This window comes from Mycteria americana, chromosome 6 (genome assembly GCF_035582795.1).
Source record: "Mycteria americana isolate JAX WOST 10 ecotype Jacksonville Zoo and Gardens chromosome 6, USCA_MyAme_1.0, whole genome shotgun sequence".
NCBI lineage: Eukaryota > Metazoa > Chordata > Aves > Ciconiiformes > Ciconiidae > Mycteria > Mycteria americana.
The window spans coordinates 47,023,350-47,041,698 of NC_134370.1; the positions used below are offsets into that span (position 1 = coordinate 47,023,350).

General features: G+C 55.2%; 1 protein-coding gene across 3 annotated transcripts in view; it reads right to left on the reverse strand.

Moving 5' to 3' along the window:
• The window catches only part of RBPMS2 (RNA binding protein, mRNA processing factor 2), a 28,791-nt gene extending 12,169 nt beyond the window's left edge, over window positions 1–16,622 (reverse strand). For 2 of the 3 annotated variants that reach the window (XM_075504163.1, XM_075504162.1), the window contains exons 1-4: window positions 16,269–16,622; window positions 2,805–2,882; window positions 2,079–2,117; window positions 1,434–1,496 (exon numbers count right to left, since the gene is read on the reverse strand). In XM_075504163.1, the coding sequence (XP_075360278.1) occupies window positions 1,434–1,496; window positions 2,079–2,117; window positions 2,805–2,882; window positions 16,269–16,328 (240 nt within the window). In that variant the 5' untranslated portion in view covers window positions 16,329–16,622. The remainder of the gene's footprint in view (window positions 1–1,433; window positions 1,497–2,078; window positions 2,118–2,804; window positions 2,883–16,268) is intronic. The other variant, XM_075504164.1, reaches the window with a different exon arrangement.
• Between the last annotated feature and the right edge of the window lie 1,727 nt (window positions 16,623–18,349).

The window sequence follows — 18,349 nt, forward strand, 5'->3', positions numbered from 1 at the left end:
TTGCAATGTGAGGGACACAGTTTTGCTCCTTATGTGCAGTTTACCAACTAGCATAGCTGTGATGGCTACCAACACTTGTCAGGAAAGATTTGTCTGCTGGAGCTGGGATAACCCCATCTATACTGGAGCTCCTGTCTGTGGTGCTGCTACATCTACGGCCAGCCTGTGCAGAGACACATGCCCCAATGCCCAAGGCAAGGTCTACAGCAGAGCAGAACCAGATCAGCATGTCTTGCTGCCTAGATCTCACTAACTTCTGCACATGGAATGGAGATCATTTTGGGTGTGCCTGCCACGTTGACCATCCTCAAGTCTTTCTTGAGCTGCAGCAGTTTGGAAATGCTGTGAATGTGCTAAAGAGCCTGTACCAGACAGCTTTGACCCTGCCTCATGCCCTGCCATGGAAACAGCAGCATGGGAAGGCTGGTTTCCTTCCTTTCTGAAGGAAGTACCTTCTGGCTGCAGAGGTCCTGGCATACCAGAGTCCAGGACAAGGACCTGCTCCACTGAACTGCCATACACTTTACATCAGGGCATTTGGTAAGTGAGGCTTTAACAAGGCCACTAGCACCAAGAAAGTCCTATGGCCACATGACAGACCAGCTTTGCAATGAGCCTGCTTCACTACCCACGCACCCTTGTGAACTTGACCTAGAGCCTCAAAAAGCTGATGTGAAAAAGTTCAGCTCCACATGCCTCATTAAAGCATTACAGGGTGTCAACTGGGTATCGCCCTATGCCTGTATATGCCTGAGAACCATCTATACCCTCAACACCTCTCTTCTCATGTTTGCTAAGGGTTGGTTCCCCAGAGAAGACCTGCCTGCTACAGGTACTCCAAGCCAAGCTCAAGTCAAGCAGTCAGGCTAGGATGAGCCCCCACCTCGGTGCTCAGTGCAGACAGCAGGAGGAAAAGCTCCTTGAAGAGTAGCTCTGGCCGCACATCGACACACATAGGTAATCCGCACCCTTTTGAACAAGTGGGTGGGTCTCTCAGCTCTTCCCCGTACAGGAGGGAGCACTTAATGGATAAGGAATAGGATTCACAGCCTGGATCCTGTTGTCAGAGGCCAACTGTTGAGTAAGGAAGTGCATGCCAACTCAAGAAAAAAGTAGCTATTCTTTCCCTACACACTCAGAGGCCCTGGAGCAGTCTTCCAGTGGTCAGAAACTACACCTACACTAAGCAAGGGACAGTTTGCATCCATTTGCTCAGGCTGATGTCAGCCTTAAACAGCTCTCCTGCTTCCCTGGTGGGATGCTGCAGGACCATTTAGCTTCCATACTCAAGGGCACAGTTGAGACAACCTGACCCTTCCCTATGCTGTGGGCAAGCCAAGCCCACAGCTCTAGCCCACAGCTCCAGGTCTAGCTACAGCAGGGCATATGGCCCCCAGCCCTCTCCGGGGCCTCCTGGCACATCAGGTACTCACATTCAAGGCGTTCTTTGCTGCTTCAGCACCAGCCCGGCTATCAAAGGTCACAAAACCAACTGGCTAAAAGAAATAATGTTGATTTCAGTTTGGAAGTCTCTTCCAGCTCCTCAGACTACCCTGCCACCCCCTCTGCCCCAGACAGCTTACAGCAAGCAGAAGAGACCATCTAAAGCTGCACAGGGCCTTCAAGCAGAGCTTGGAAGGTCTTGGTTATCGGCCCAAGATTACTGCTCTGTGTCTGCTCCTACCACACCAAAATGCTTTGGTATTCCTACATGTGGGGGCACTGCTTACCCTGGTAGCCCCCAGCAGGGATACCCCTTGCCCACAAGGGGAACTACTGCCTCGATTAGGATGGGACGGGGGAAAGTTTCTGGCAGCACAGGGTTTGAGGCTGAAGCATCAGGTCTCACCCAGCCCATATGGCCCTGGGCAGCAATAGAAGATATGGAGCCATTCAGCACATGCTGAGAGCTTGGGGTCACCAGGACAGTGGTTGTGAGCAGAACCCAGCTGTATACCTGGTGCTGAACACAGACAATGCTTTACATAATGAAATGGTATCTGTCCTCCCTCTCCTCCCCTCCTGACGTGTCTGGTTTTCTAGCAAGAGCCAAAAATACCCAAGCTGGAAGGAGGTACCTGCTTTGAAGTTAGCTTGATCAGTGACCCTTCATAACCCTGCAGAAGAGAAGAATGCAAGTCAGTGTCAGGTTCCTGAAGGAGCCAAGCTGCAACTGAGACATGACATGACAGCTCCAGGAGTTCCTGTAGCACCAAACCCCTCATAAGGCACAGTTTGCAGGAGTAGGTACATTAACACTTCTTTCCCACAAAAAGAGAAGACTGAGTTTAGACTAAGGGCAGAGCAGGTATCTTAGATAGTCTATTCAGGCCCTTTGGGAAGAAATCCTGTTTTCTAGCTCTTCATCAAGCTACTAAGATAGTAGCACCCTGCCTGGCTAGTGCCTAGAGAACACAGAGCACCCTGTGCTAGAAGAGTGCAAACAAGAGAACCCCACTTCCCCCAAGGACAGCCTATGTGGTGATCTAATGAAGGATGGACAGTTAGGGGATCAGGACACATCCTCAAGGAAGGGCTGGTCCAGTTGGGCAGCAAGACTGACCAAGCAGCCTTCATCGAACTTGGAGACAGCATGATTTCAACAACAGGCTCTAGGGGAGGTTACCCAGCTGAGCACAAGCCATGGGATACCATGCTGGTTTCATACCGGGTTCCCCAAGCTTTCACATAAGGCCTACCTTCCCACTTCATCCTTGCTTCCCCTCTGACAGAGATCTTTACTGCAAGGTTGGCCACAAGACAGCATCTTTCCCACCAAAGACCAAATTTGAAGACCTTCTTACCTTGAATGGTCGGAAGAGTAGGTAGAGCTCTCGGGGCTTGATGTCCACAGGAAGGCCACTGACAAACAGCGTCCGTACCTAGGAGAGAGGTCAACGAGGTCTACTGAAAGGAGATGCTTAGTACCGAAGTGGGAGTACAGAGCACAGTTCAGAAACTAGGTGCAATAAGAGTAGGACACCTTGCACCATAAAGGTGGCCTTGCAGGCACTAACCCTTCCCTACATTAGAGAAGCATTGTCCAGGATAAAAATACACCCAGTCCTTTCCTCCTTGTGACAAAGGATTTAGACCTTTACAAAAATTCAGTCTCTAGCAGAATAGTCTGGGTTCATTAGGGCACAGACACCAGCCCCACAGTCTGACTGGACCTTGATGACAAGCTTTAAAAGACTGCTAGAAGACCATATAGTGCCAAAACCACCAACACACAGAGTTTGGCACACATCAAAGGTCCAGAAGAGACCAGTACAAACACCAGTTGTCTCTCTAGCTCTTTCTACAGATCATACACTACATCTCCTTTCCTTAGCCTATCCTGGCACTTTACTTCAGCCACTGATTCAAAGACATCTCTCGATTCTATACTCACATCTTTTGACTTCTGCAAAAGCCCCAGAATTTCACTTGGGGGGATGATTTTTGGGTCCATCCCAGCTCCTTCACCAGCACACATCAGACCCTTCAGAAGTTGCTCCCAAACTAGCTCTTACAGTGTTTGTTCTATTGTGTCCAGCCAAAAGCCAGCTGTGCTGCACCAAGTCCACAGAGGCTGCTGCTCTTCCCAAGCTGTAGAAGTCATGTACCAAGTCCAAATGCACTTAGCATGTATAAGCAAAAGTACAGTACCAGAGGAAAATTTTGATAGTCTGTTGAAATTATCTATAATAGTTCACATCAATAGCCAGGAAGAAGAAACAGTGCTGAAGGCTCATGGTCTAGGAGAGCTCTGCTCAACAATCAGACCATCACGGCCACCTTCTCCCTGCACTGGGAGACATTGGCCCACAGCCTGTTCCCATAGGAAGCAGCATGATGAAACTGTCAAGACTTCTTGTAAATCAGCACAGAGCTGGAAAGGGAAGTTGCACACAGAGGTCACCAAGACACTAGTCATCATTAACAAGGACCAGGAGAACGCAAGCACAGTTTGGCCAGCACTGACAATAGGCAAGGGAAGACAGAAGACTATGGGAATGAGATGGAGCTCTGTGTTCCTTGCTTTTCATTGCATGGGGATGGCACCCACCGAGCCAGTCCCAAACAAGCCACAAGAAGATCATGGGACAGCACTGATGCCCAGATGCTCATAATGGCACCAAGCAGTGCCAGATGCTTTTGAGCTGCAAAATGTGCAGCAAGACCAGGAGCGCTAAGCCAGAGCCCATCTCCTGGCCTGTCTGCAGTCTGGAGTGACCCCATTACATTTTACAGGGCAGAAGCACTCTGCTCCCACGTTTTAGTTTTTGCTCAGCCACCTCCCCTTCCCCAAAGTGGGTTGTATCTGACACCTTGTTAAACCTCTTTTGCCACCAAGGTGAGCAGCACACACTTGCCTTGCTCCTTGGCTGGAGGCAGCGGCCACCTGAAAACACAGAAGCATGCAGCAGAGCCTCTGCACCCTGTAACTCTTTGGAGGCAGCCAGATTCAGACTCCGAGGAGGAAGGAAGTGCCTCCTCTTTACAGGAGAAAACACACACCTCCTTGACCTCCTGTGCCCAAGACAGTCCTGCCAAGGCAGAGAGATACCCTTCACATCAACTCAGGGGGCTGCTTAAGCCCTCCAGGATGGACAGTGATTATGAAAGTCTTGGGGTCCTCCACCCCTCTTGCTCTCCATGCATGCTGAAACTAAGGGCTGCCACCACCCAGTGAACACCCCAGTGGGCTGCTACCACCCCCCATTAGTCTGCAAAGCCCTTCTCCAGCCTGACATCTCAAGACTGCTGCAGAATACAACCACTGAGCATCCTTCCCCCCAACACTGGCATCCTTCTATCCCCTCCCCTGATCCCTCAGTATGGACAGCCCTACCACACACCCCAGCTTTCACTTTGCCCTGTCCAGGGAAGCATGATGCTATGTGGAGCACTCCAGAAAAACTTTCCATGCCCAGGCTCAGTCCTACAGTCTCCCCATCCAGCCCAGCCCCTCATTTGATGCTTCAATGTATCACTCCAGGACCACTTCATGCCCAGACAGAGCAGACAATGGCACTGTCTCTTGGCTTGCTCACTGCCTCGAAGACTTTGGTGCTTGCACTTCAGCATGAGCTACATGGAGCACCTGCGGTGCATTCCCAGAAGACACACAGCCATCTCTTGCAGGGGAGGACTGTGCAGAGTGTGATGGCACACATGTGCCTCAGCCATGTGAAAGCACCATCCCTTTTCAATATTTCAGGATCTGAGTGTGCTCAGACCCCAGAATGGATGTTTCTTCCAAGCAGATAGAAATCTGCATCCCTGTTGGATCTCTAAATGGTCCCGTGATGTGTCGCTCGGTAAGTCCTTGCGACAGGCGTGAGAGAATGGAAGATATGCGGTTGCTCAGGGAAGGGGAAGTCAGCTACTCAGAGCCCTTACAATAGCCTGAACAGAGCAACACAGGTGCCTAGGAAAGCTCTTTGTCAGAGGTAACAAGTTCCTAATGCCAGCCCCATAAGTTGCTGCCAAGGACAGGAGCAAGAGACCTTCCCTTGCAGGCCAAAAGCTTCCCGTGGCCTCTAGGTCCATTCTGTCACCATACACAGCATTGGAAAGGGGATCCCAGTCAACCCACAGCACCCGCCAAGGGCTGGCATCCCCCCAAAGAAAGCCTGGGCAATCCCAAATGCCACCAGCTAACATCTTCAAACAAGGTTTCCCCAAGGGTCTCAAGACAGACTAAGGAAGGTCCCTGCTCAGAAGGGCTTGTTAGAAGCAATGGGACCAAGTGGTTGGTTTTCCGAGATCTCTGGAATTCAGCACATCCATAAGTGATCTAGAAAAGGGTAAGGGGAAAGTGAGACCAAGTTATTCAGGGAAGGGAGGGTGAGACTGGCAAGAGACCTGAGCAATACATTTGAGGGACAGAGTGAGGTAAGCCAGAGGGAGATCATTTCTGAGACCAGGTGTAAACATGGGATCAGCAGAAAACAAATGAGATCTGGGTTATCCCACAGAAGAAAAGCAAAAGGCAACTTGCCAGTCTGAGCATTTTGTGCACTGTGGGCAGCCCTGGTCCAGCCTCCTCCCCCTGCTCCCAAGAAGAGGAAACTGTACATGAGGGCAACAGGTTCTGGACAAGCATCTTCCAGCAGATTAACAGAACTGGGACTCTCCAGTCACCTCTTTGCAGCTGAAGTCCTGCAGGCTTTGAAAGGCCACTAGGACCACCCAGGGCTGATGAATCCAGGCTTCCAGCCCTTGCACTCAACATGCCAAGACAGGGTAGGCTTCTGCTTAAATATATTTGCCCTGCTTCAACTCCCTACCACCAAACGCCAGATCCATGTAGATATTCAGCCTCCCCACAAGAGCAGCTGGAAAAGCCACAGGACAAAAGAAAAAAATCCATCCAGGGCTGGATCAGGAACTGCCTGGGCCAAACTGCATGTTCAGCAGGAGCTTGGAGAAGATACAGCAGAAGCAGATCTCCAGGAATACCTTGTTCTTAAGCTCACTCTTAGACTCTGCTACCAGCCACTCCAGATGAGATACCAGGTGAGAGCAACCCCATCTCACCTAGGACAACTGATCTTAACTGGACACACATGCACAGAGAGAAGCAGGGCAGGGAGCAGCTCTCACCTAGGACAGCCCAGCAGGGTCATGCTGCTGGAGGCCCTGCAGAAAACGCTTTCCCTTCCCCATCTGTGGATGTCCCTAGTCCAAACACCCGGCAGAGATGGAGGAGAGCCATGGAAAACAGGATTTGTGCCAGGACAGACAAGACCATCTAGGCCATCTCTTAGAGGGAGGATCCCAGCATAGCTTCCCACACAGGAGGGAGGGAAAGACAAGGACAAACCCATTTAGTGCACAAGTCCTCAGGGGCTCTAAAGCAGTCCTTACACAGCTGTGTCTCCCAGAAGAGACACACACCTAGTGCAAGCACAGCCAGGTACTTAGCACCGAGGCTTTAAAGAAGCCAAGCAGCAACACCTGCCTCTTCCTACCACAGCTCCAGCACTGCCAGGAGGTCAGCATGGGCCTTACAACATCCACATCTCCTGGCCATGTCTACTTTTAAATAAGAGCTCTTGAAAGGGAGTCCCAGGCAGAGCCAGACACTGCCCTGCAGCCCACCAAGGGTCAAATTATGTCAGAAATGTTAGATGCAAAGGCACAAGTATCCACCTCCAGTGAGGCTGCTATGGTAGGTCTCCAGCGCTGGACTTTTGTTAAGACACTGCTCCAAATCCTCCCAGAAGCCAGCGAGGCTGACCCTCCCCTTCTGCAAGATCAGCCCTTTAGCTGCATTACCCACAGCCCTGCTTTTGCACAGCTGTGGCCACTCCAGCCACCAACAATTCGCCAGGTCCTGGGGACACACTCCCAGCACCCAGAGCACACAAGCCTTTACCACCAGCGGTTAGGAGACATCCAAGGATAGCTACAGCAGGCACATGCTCTAGTGCCTCATCCACACCGTGCCACTGGACATCCCCCCTCTCCAGGAAGCCACCCCCAGCTACATGCCGTTTTTTCCTGGAGACAAGCCATCTCCCACTTGTTCACACCAATATGTCCACCGAGCCTTCTTCCTATGCCACCAGCAGAAGGGAGCTCCGCACCATCCTGCTGAGGACAGGGACAAGCTCTGCTGCAGCATCCCAAAAGCAATCCCTGCCCCTGGCAGCCACCCTGAGGTCCCAGCAGCTCAGGCACATGGGCTACAGCTCTTCCCATGGGAGAACATCCCAGTGGGGTGCCTCTCAGGCACCCGGGGCTGCCAGCAGAGCCACACTGGGGATACAGAGCCCCAGCCCTGGCCACCACGATGCAGCTAGGGCCACTTGACACGAGGATGCTGGAATGCAGCAAGGCTGCTGGCTGCCCTGGGAGCCAGGACTTATAAGGCACAGCAGCGAAAAGCAGGGAGGCAAGCTTGCAAAACAGGGCTGCAGGGAGGGAAATGCCTGGGAGCCCAGCTGTGAGGCTTAAAAATGGGACAGCACCCTCATCTCACTGACCCTTATGGAACACGGGGCTGCAGGGTTCCTGCCACTGCACCGGGTGGACCCAGCCTTGCACAATTTTGCTCCTCAGCACATCAAACTCCCAGGAAACACAAGGGAGGGGAAAAGTGGGGGAGAGATGGCTGGTCTGTGCTAGGGACAGTTTGGCAGGAAAGCAGGGCAGCCTCAACACCATGGAGTGTGCCTTCCAATAGGAACGGGCTTGCTAACAGGCTCCATCACTGCCCCGTGCCTCAGTTCCCCCCCCCCAGCAGGACAGAACAACAGAGAGGTTGCAAGAGCTGGCTACCTGCTTGCAATTCCAGCACTGGCAGAGCTCTGATGTCCTCAGGCAGCTCATGGGGCCTGCAGGCAGGGTAGCACTTAGCCCAGTGCAGGATCAGACCAGGAGCTGCTCCAGCCAGAAAGCCCTGAGCAGCCACAGCCACAGGGCATCCCACACACACAGGAAAGATGTTCACCCATCCCCAGAGGGGAAAGAGGGCCTTGAACCTCCCCCAGCACTTGAAGCAAGGAGGGCTTCAGGCATTTCCCTCTGAAATCAGCCTTTTGCACAAAAGGCACCCAAGGACCAACATCCTGCTCGCCCAGAGGGCAGGAAGGCAGGCTGACCACAAGCAAGCCCAAGTGCACAAGCATTTTGTCCCCAGGGCTGGGGCATTTCACATGTGACACTGCTTATAGCTGGATCAGCCCCACCCCAGCATTCCCCTTCCCCCATGTCAGGCAGGGGGATGTCAACAGGGCTCAGCCACCCCTGTGGTCAGGGCAGGAAGGTGTTCAAGCGAGGGGGAAGCAGAGAGAAACACCAGCTCCTGCCTGGGGGAGCAGGAAGCACATGGGAGCCGATAAGTCCAGGCACAACAGGGCAACATCCAAGAATAGTCCACAACCCCAGCAGAGGAAGCGCTGCTGGTGCAGCTCTGCAATGGAGACTTCCCCCCTGCTCTCCACTATCGAGTCCTATCCCCTGTGTCTCTGCAGGATCTCATGGAAAGGATGGCACCCAGGGCGGCTTGGACCACAGCAGGGGTTCAAAGCTGTTGAAACATTTGGGGAGGCCAGCCCCACAACTCCCAAGAGATTACTGTTTCAATGGGGCAGTTCCCCAGCTCAGGGAGATGCTGACTGAGCATCCTCAGGATGCCATCACAGCCTTCCGCCTTGCCAAGAGGTCTGCTAAGCTAGGGGAGACATGCACAGGTATCACAGCCAACATGCTGAAGGATACTCACATCCACGCGTACACTACCGAGCCCATTGCACTAAGCCCCTGGCTCTAGAGACCCAACAGCACATCTGCCACAGTCTGATGTTCAGGGACCTACAGATACCTTTCACTGTCAGCTGGAGCCATGGACCTTACCCACAGGGACAGCTCTCACACTGGGTAAACCTGCTGCACATCAGCTCCTCCTGCCCACACCCAGGCATTTGTTCACCTGGCAGGAGACACAGAGGTGAGATGAGTTCCTGCCAGCCTCTGTCCTGAGCAGAGGACTTTGGTCTGGATGCAGGACCCTCAACAAGGTACGTTCTCACCCCAGGTCCTTAAGCAAGTACATCTGTCTCTACTTCGCCCCACCACAAAGCAATTCCTGGGCACTTTTCAGTGCTATGCCTCCTCTGCCCACAGAGCCAGGACATACCCAAAGAGGCACATGAATCTCTCCTCAAATCAACCTGATTTGGGGCAGCACACTAATGGCCATGCCACAGCCCCATGGAGCATGCCTGGTATCTCCACAGCCCAACAGCAAGCAAGTCTTCCACAAAACCCAAGCGATAGCAAGCTGAAAGTTTGCAGCAGCTCTCTGCTGTTGACAGTGGTTATTGGAGTGTCACCCCAATCACAGGGAGACCTTTGGGGATACCAGTAGGATGACAAGCACCCACAGGACTAAGCCACCATTGCATCAGTCCAGCTCTTGGCAAGACAGGGCCACTAGGCAGTGGGGAGGGGCTGTACTACCCAAAAATGGACCAGAAATGCCAACCCTAACCAGCATCACACCCTGATCTCCCTCTACACCACAGGGCACTCTCCCCACAAGACCCCAGGCAGGCACCCAGCCCATGCAATATAGAGAGCGAGGCAGAGGTTAGACCACCAGCCCAGAAGGAGAGCCTGGGGAACAGGGCAGAGTACGTAGCAAGAATGGATACAACATACAGCCCAAGCTTTAAGGTCCCCGCTAGAAACAGGTCATATCCCAGCCAGCTCCCCACTGGCATCCTACTGTGGGCAGGGAAACCCCAGGAGGTGAAGTTTCCTTCCCTCCTCCAGTACCTCCCAGAGGAGCTGGTTGCTCTCTCCAAGTCCACAGCTTACTCTGCACTTCAAGTGACTGCTATACGTGACCCAGGGGAGTCACACTTTCAGATAGACACTGCCCTTGAAAGCAGATGGGAGGGACACACATCCCCAGGCCAACAGCTTCTGACACACAGCCACGTACCAAGACCCAACCCCACACTAATGTAAGAACCCATCACCATGTCCTTTGCAGCACAGAAGGGAACGTACCATCCCAAACTAGGGGGTGCAACATTTCCATAGCCTCTTCTGGGCTATGCAGCAGGGCTGGAGATCCTCTTTATGGGTAAGACTGCCCTACAGGGTCCTTGGGTTTCCAGCAACCACAGCCTGCGGCCAGGCAAGCTTGGGCTCAGTGATCAAGGAGAGCAATGTGCAAGGACAGCACATGCAGTCCCATGCAACTGTCCTCTAGAGAAACCCACCCCAGTAGCCACTGGGCTGGCTGGATGCAGGATCTCATATCTATGCTCTGCCACCCTGCCCTACCACAGGATAACAACTGGCCAGTTGGGCTTGAGACTGTTCCTTCCCATAGGGCACAAAGCAGAGGTCAGCATCTTGTCCCTGTCCACAGGACTAGGTGCAGGAGATGATGTTCACTAGACAGATGAACAGAGCAAGCCTCAGCACCATCCCTGCTCCAATCTCCAAGCATGAGCCCTGGGGCCAAAGAAAGCCTCACAACCCAGACACACCAAGAGCAGCCCAGACTTTGTGTAAGCCTCTGGCTCCACACTGACCTGCCATTCAGCCACCATCCAAAGCATCAAAACACCCCTCTCTGTTGGGGCTGAACTGAGGAGGACTACAGGCCCTGGGACAGGCAGCCTCTCAACCACACCATGACCCTGCAGTGCAGTGGTCAAAGTGTCTTTGCCAAGCCTGCAGCATCCACTTCTGCCATGCCAAGGGCAGGGTCACCTGGCACGCATCTCCTCACAGTGCTGGTACCACTGCCTGCCCCAAGGTCTCTCCTCATCAGACACGCTGGGCTGGCTAAGGATCACAGCTACGCTGACACACCTCAGTATGGCCCAGGTTCAGCAGCTCCAGTGCTGGGGCTGCATCCCACTGCCCTGCTCCCTCACCAGGTCCAACTTCACAGTGCTGGGCACACAGGAGGAATTCAGTTTCAGCCATCCCACATGGCACACAGGTCTTTTAAAGTGCAAATAAATTCTCTCCACTTACAGCCTCTGCCATGTGAGCCATCCTCATGTAATGGTGGCTGTTGCTGCAGAAGGTACTTTCCTGCTGCAGGGGTGGCCTGTGATGTACAGGCATCCCTGAGAACACACTTTTGAGACTGCTCACCTCCAGATCTAAGAAGGCTACTGGGTCCCAGCTAGTGCCTGGTACTCCTGGAGAGAAGGTGCTGACCACCTCACTTCCACACTCATGCCCTGGTGAGGCTTCAAGCCAAAGTCTTTATTTCAGGCACTCAGAGGTCCAGGACTGGCAGAAGCATTGCTCTGTGATCCAAGTAGCAAAGTCTTCATGACTTGGCATGGCCAAAACCAGCAAGCCCAAAGGATCTTTTGGCTCCAAAAGCCTTCCGTACCAGTTCCAACAAGAGTCATACCTAACGTCCCACAGTGCCAGTTCCTCTAGCAGAGGCATGTAGAAGGACAGCAAAGCCTGAACCACTCTCAGCTACCTTCCAGACATCTCCAAGGGCATCCTTCCTACTTTGGTGAGGGGAAAGCAGAGTCCCTTGCTAGCAAGGGAGTCTTTGGCCCTTCATAACTTCTGCAGGCACCACCAGAAACCCCTTCATTTTGAGGCCAAGTAAGGAAAGCTCTGCTCAGCAACTCCTCAGATTAGCCAAGGGAGAAGACTCATTTCTGAAGCTGGGTCTCATTTACTAGACCAGCTAGCAGGAGGTAGAACAGTTACCCCATCATGGGGACTAGTTGGGATATTGATGCTCAAAGCAACTTAGACTCATGTCTAAAACTTAGATTTGAAAGAGCAAGAAAGGAGAAGGAAGCTCCTTTACAGGGTATTTACAGAGGCACCCAGGGTATGAGGAGGTAACGGCGCAATTCCCACATCCCTCCCCTAGTAACAGCAACTCATTGATAGACCAAGAGGAGGTCTGCGAACACACCGGTTCCTAGAACCTCTGCATGCGTGGTGACTTCAGGGTTATTTGCTCAGCCAACAATGTCAGCTGCAGAAAGCTGCATCTAACATTGAGAGGACTTTTATGATGCATGAAAACAGCTCTGGAGCACCATCCTGGTTCAGCCAGACCAAGTACAAGAAGATTAGGAAGTGGTGACCATAACTACTACACCCTCAAGTTCTTTGTAGCATCACAGAGTCATTTGACTTCAGGAATTATATTAACCTTATTTGTTTCAAGTCAGAGAGCTAGAATCCATGTATGCAAGAGGTATCTAGGTCCATTCAAGCAGAGATTACAGAAATCAAGAGATGCCTGGCACCAGTCCATGAAGTGCTACAGACATCCGGCAGCTCACCAGTGGCATTCCTGGATGGTTCTGGCAGCCCTGGCGTGCAACAGCTAAGAAAGGCCAGGGATGAAGTACTCACTACCGAGGAGGCTGTCTGGGAGCCAAGAGCCTTCTGCCTCCCCTAACAGGGCATTTTCTAACTCTAATGGGTAACACCGCAGTCTTGCCATGGACCAACAGGGAAGATGATCCTCTCCTAGCAGAGCTTAGCCAGGTAGCTTCTCAGGTCCTCATCTGGGCTCTGCCTACCCAGCACATCATCATGTTTGATGCTTTGCACATTCAACAGTCCACATCCATGTCCAAGCTCTACCACAACAGCAGCAGCCACCACCCATGGAGTTGCAAGCAGGCCCCTGAGACCGGCCACTCTGTCATTCAGAGGGAAGGGGCCAAGAGGACACATGGGATAACCACAGACTTCAGCTGCCTGCTTTGGGCATCTAGACAGCCAGCTCCAGATTGCCCCTGCTCCCCATGGACCTAAACTTTCCAGTGACCTCCTGGGAGAGCAAGGATGAACTTCCAGAGCAGAAGCAACAATTCTTCATCAGACACCCAAGACAGCAGGGTGAACACACTGGGTCCTTATTGCAATACGGCCACAAACACAAAATGCAGTGTCCATAGTAAGCAGGCAAGTTCCTCCGGCTGCTGGAAAAAGCTCTGCCTGCAATGGGGGTGTGCAGCACCTAGGTAGCTGCCTGTCTTACACTACCCCTTGGGAGCACCACGACATACGCTGTCACTCAGATTGGCAGTTGCCTGGAAAACTAAACAGAAGATAGCAGCAAGTGGGGAGGGACTGAGTTTGGGGAGGTGTCTGGTGAGGAACAGCAGGGACTGACATTAGGCCCTGTTTGTTTAACATTCCCGTTAACGACCTCGAGAGAAGCGAGAGGCATTCCTGTCCTCTGCATGTCACCGGGCAGGAAGGGGCTGCAAGATCCAGAGGCTTGCAGATAAGATAAAGGGAAAGGCTGAATTTGGGAGCTTTGCCCCACCATATCTGGGGCACACAGCACCCTTCTGCAAACACTCAGGGAGGCGGCAAAGGAGGCTCACAGAAGGGGAAATGGAGGAGTGTCCACAGTGCCAGGATCTAGCAGCATTATCCGCGCAGTGTGGGAAGATATTCCAGCATACTGTCCTACCTATGTTGGGACTGAAGGATTCCACTTTGCACTAAATGTATTTATTGCTCTGTATCAAGGGGGGTTCTGGACAAGAATTTGGGTGGGATGTGGGATTAAGCCCACCAGACCATGCTGGGACCCTGAACACATTAGCTGCTTCTGTGGGGAGGAATGGCTCCTGGTCAGCCAGGAGGACAGGAAAAACAAGCACTCAGAGGGCTCCCACAGGCTCAGGGCGGCCACCACAGAGCCCAACCAGCAGCACATCACCTACAGCATCATTTGTGATGGATCCTGGCAGAGAGAGGCCTTTCCAACAGCAACCCCACCAGGGATGGGGACATGCCCCCACCAGTCCCAGCCCACCACCTCCCGAGCATCCTCAGCCACCTCCAGGGTGGTCAGTCCTTTTCTGCACCCCTGGGTGCAGGGTGACAAATGCACCCAGAGAGTCTGCAGACCATGTAGCAGGGTGGACTGGACCATCCCCCTCCCCGTACACACAAAGGCAACACAATGGAGAGTGATGGGCTGCTTCTGTTCAACCCCTACCCCATTCCCCAGGGATGCAATCTTTAACTCGGTTTTCCAGCCACCAAGCATCACTCCAGGGAGGACTGGCCTCCCCAAAGGGCTAGGATTTCCAGGCTCCCGAAATGCAATAGCTTCCAGCACTCACTTCACCAAACCACCACCCAGCAGTGGGGAACAGACCGGCTCTGTCCCAGCACCAAGAGCTCAGCCGGCCACCACCCACAAGGCACCAGCCCAGGCAGAGCGACGCCGCTGGGATATGCCGGGCGGCATCGACCTCGGGGAGCTTTGCAGGCCAGTGAATAATTGGATCAAGGAAACGCATGGAGTCTTCTGCGCATGCAGGCACAGCCCACAAAACTGCCTGATACCGAGCCTCCCCACACCCAGGAAGAAGCACAGGGCCCCAGGTGCTCTGTCTCTCTACCCACCCACACCAGTACCACCCAGTGAGGCTGGGACAGGTCACCAGCAGCATCACATCCATGTCCCATTGCATCACCTAAGCCCTGCTCCATGCAGGGGAGAGAAATGCCATGGCTGCTACCTGCCAATCCATTCCACCCCATTACCCGGGTTCCCCCCACGCCAGGGTTGAAGACCAGCAGGCACGATGGCCCCAAGACAGCTGGTGCATTGGGACCATCTGGCCCCAGTGGGTGGCGGAGCAAGCCAGGCGCCATGTTGCGGCGGCACGAGCGCACGGCGCGCTGGAGGAGAGCGAGGGGAGGGGGCAGAGCACCTCCCCAGTCCCCAGGGCCAGGCACAGAGGACTGCAGCAAAATGCTATTGAGGCCGGGCATTTTCCAGCACCCTCTCCAAGATGGAGGGCAGCTGGCAACCCACTGCACCAAGGCCTGCTCAAGGGGTGCAACGAGTGAGGCGCTGCACTGGCAGCAACGCTACCAGCCAGCCAGCAGCTCCAACAGACAGAGGGCAAAAACGCAGGGCTGCAAGCTCGGCTTCAGCATGTGGCTACAGACAAGCAACCCTTACAAGCCCTCCCAGCACAGAGTCCAGCAGCATCCAGGCTCTGGCTTGCAATGGCCATCCAGGGGAAGGGGACTGCTGGCAGGGCAGCTCACAGCCCTCCAGCCCCAACCAAGCTGCCCGCACATAGGGAGCAGGGCAAGGTCTCCACCACCGTGATCCAAGCATGTCCCTAGCAGTCCACGTGGGCAGAGTGGCACCTGGATGCAGGAGCCTGGTGTCCTCCAGCCGCAGGGGCTTGGGACAGGACACCATGCCCACAGGCACTGGCTAGGCTGGAGTGGTCAGGAACCTGCCAGTCCCCTGCCCCGCGCGGCTACGGGGACACTGAGTTGACGAGGGGGCTCCTAGCCCGGGGCTCACCCTGCACAGCCCCCGGCCCCGATCCAGCCCCTACCTCCTCCCCGGGAGGACTCGCGGGGCTCCAGCCCCGAGAGCCGCTCCCAGCGCCCTGCCCGGTGTGCTCCAGCTCCGGCTCCCCGACGCCTCCGTACTCCGGCTCCCACGGCCCGGCCTCAGCTCCCCACCCCGGGGCGGCCCCAGCATCCTGTCTCTGGTCCCCCGACGACCCGGGAGTCCAGCCCCGACGCCGTGTCCTCCGTTCCCCGACCACAGCGCTGCACTCCGTCCCCGGTTCCCCGACGCCCCGGTTCCCCGTCCTCACTGCTCCATCCCCAGCTCCCTGACGCCGCCGTGCTCCGGTCCCCCGACGCCCCGGTGCTCTATCCCCGCCGCCCCATCCCCGGCTCCCCGCCGTGCTCCATCCCCGGTTCCCCGAAGCCCCGGTACTCCAGCCCCGCCGTGCCCCGTCCCTGGTTCCCACCTCCTCCTCGACGTTGCCGCTGCCATTGGTGTGCTCGGTGTCCTTGTTGAGGTTGCTCATGGTGGGGTGCCGGGGTAGGGGAACGGACGGGACGGGGGGGGTGGTGCCGGCTGCTCCCGAGCTCCGCAGGACCGGTCCGGGAGCGGGGTGCCGGTGCGGTGTGGGGCGCGGGGACGGCGCGGGGACGGTGCGAGGCGGCGCTGCCCTCCCGGCTCACATGCGGCGTCCCGGGACCGCGCCGCTGTTAAGGGCCGGGCCGGGCCGGGCGTAGCGAGGCCGAGCGGAGCGCAACAAGCCGCAGCTGCGGGGCCGACGCGCCCCAGCCCCCGCCGCCGCCGCTCCCGGTGCCGCCGCCGCCGCGCACCGAGCAGCGGGGCCGGGACCCGCCCGCCCCCGCCCCGCCTGCCCGGGGCCGCCCCCGGGCCGCCCGCCGCCAATCCTGGCCCGGCCCGCCCCGCCCCGGGGTGGTGCGGGGCTTTTTTTTTTTGTTGGGGTCGAGTTATTTTAATTTTTTTTCCCTCCTTTCCACGAAAAACTTTCTCAACTTTGATGAACTTTCGAGCTTCGACTTTCTTAAAGGGCCCGCCGGCCTCTCTGCCCTCAGCGAGGCCAGGCTGCTTCTTCCCAGGCATCCCTAGGGCTGGAGGGCCGTGGCTGAACCCCACGGGGTCCGAGCGCCCCGGGACTGCAGCCCCACAGCCCTGGGACGGCAACTGTAACCTCCTGATGAAAGCCCCGAGCCCCAGGAACAGCAGCCCCAGGAGCTCAGGACAGTGTCCCGTAACCCCAGGACAGCGGCCACGCATCCCCCAGGACAGCAGCCCTATGAGCCCAGGACAGTGGCCCTGACACCCCAGGAGAGCAGCCTCAAATCCCCCACAACAGCAGTCCCCGGTTCCCTGGGAACAGCAGCCCAATTCCGCCTGCCAGAGCAGCCCCACGTCCCCGCAGACAGCCAGTGGGTGCCAGGAGTACAGCGCTGCTCTCAGGCCTGCGAAGAGGAGCAGGGTTGAGGCATGTCCACCTTCTTGCCCTTCTCCCTGCCCGTGCCGGTACCTAACCAGCCTCATCCTAACAAAGCAGGCAGGGAGGTTGGCATGGGCTCTGGCAGGGTTCCTGGTTCCCCGATGCAGCGGTGTGCCAGCCCGCACAGAGATCCCCACCATGCCCAGGGAGCAACCCGACCCATTTCCATCTCCACTATGGCAGTTGGAGAGGATGAAGAGGGTCCTGCCTTCTTCCAGGCCTTTGTGCAAAAGGGCAGCCTGCAGTTGGGGACATGTAACAGGAGCAGAAAATGGGGTACGTGGCTCGTTCCTGCATGGTGCATCCCACAGCCTGGTCCCTCCACGAGGCAAATGTGTAAAACCCCAAGGGTTTGGGGTCAACCTGCCAAGTGGGAGATGTTCAGTGGATCTGAGCCATGTGAGCTTAACCAGCATTGCTTGTACACAGTCCTTGCTGCTTCCTCAGTGAGGAAGTGAGGGGAAACATCAGCCCTACCCTGCCCCAGTGGTCCCATAGCCCCCCTGAGATGCAAAAGCAATGTGTGCTCCCAGTCCTTGGCTCTCCAGGGTTAGCCCTGGCTGGAGACGCTCTAATGTATGCATGGCCTGTGCTGTCCTAACTGCATTGAATGTCACTTCAAAATCAAACTGAGTCCACAACTGGCTCTGAGCAACCATTTGTTTCCAGCAGTAGCTCAGAGATAACATTTTGCTCATGTGCACGTTGTGAAGAGGTGTGAGCCTGGTTGGGGGAAATCACATCTGATTTCTCTACTGACACCTGGGTTTACTGCCCTGTATAAGCCCCAGCCTCTGACTTGCTTTGCCACCTGGTTATGCAGAGGCTCCCCATGAAAATTTAACCCTAAACTTAGCCATCCCCATGTACAAGCATTGTCCAGCACAACCCAAGGAGCTCCGGGTCCAGCACTGGAGAGGATATGCAGGCAGCACCATCACTGAGGTGGTTCCCATAGTCAAGCAAGTGCCTGCAGGGCAGTGTGGTTTCATCACAGGAGGTGTATTGGAGGGGAGGAAACGTCCTCCTGGGAGCATCGGCTTTGCATTTCCTTG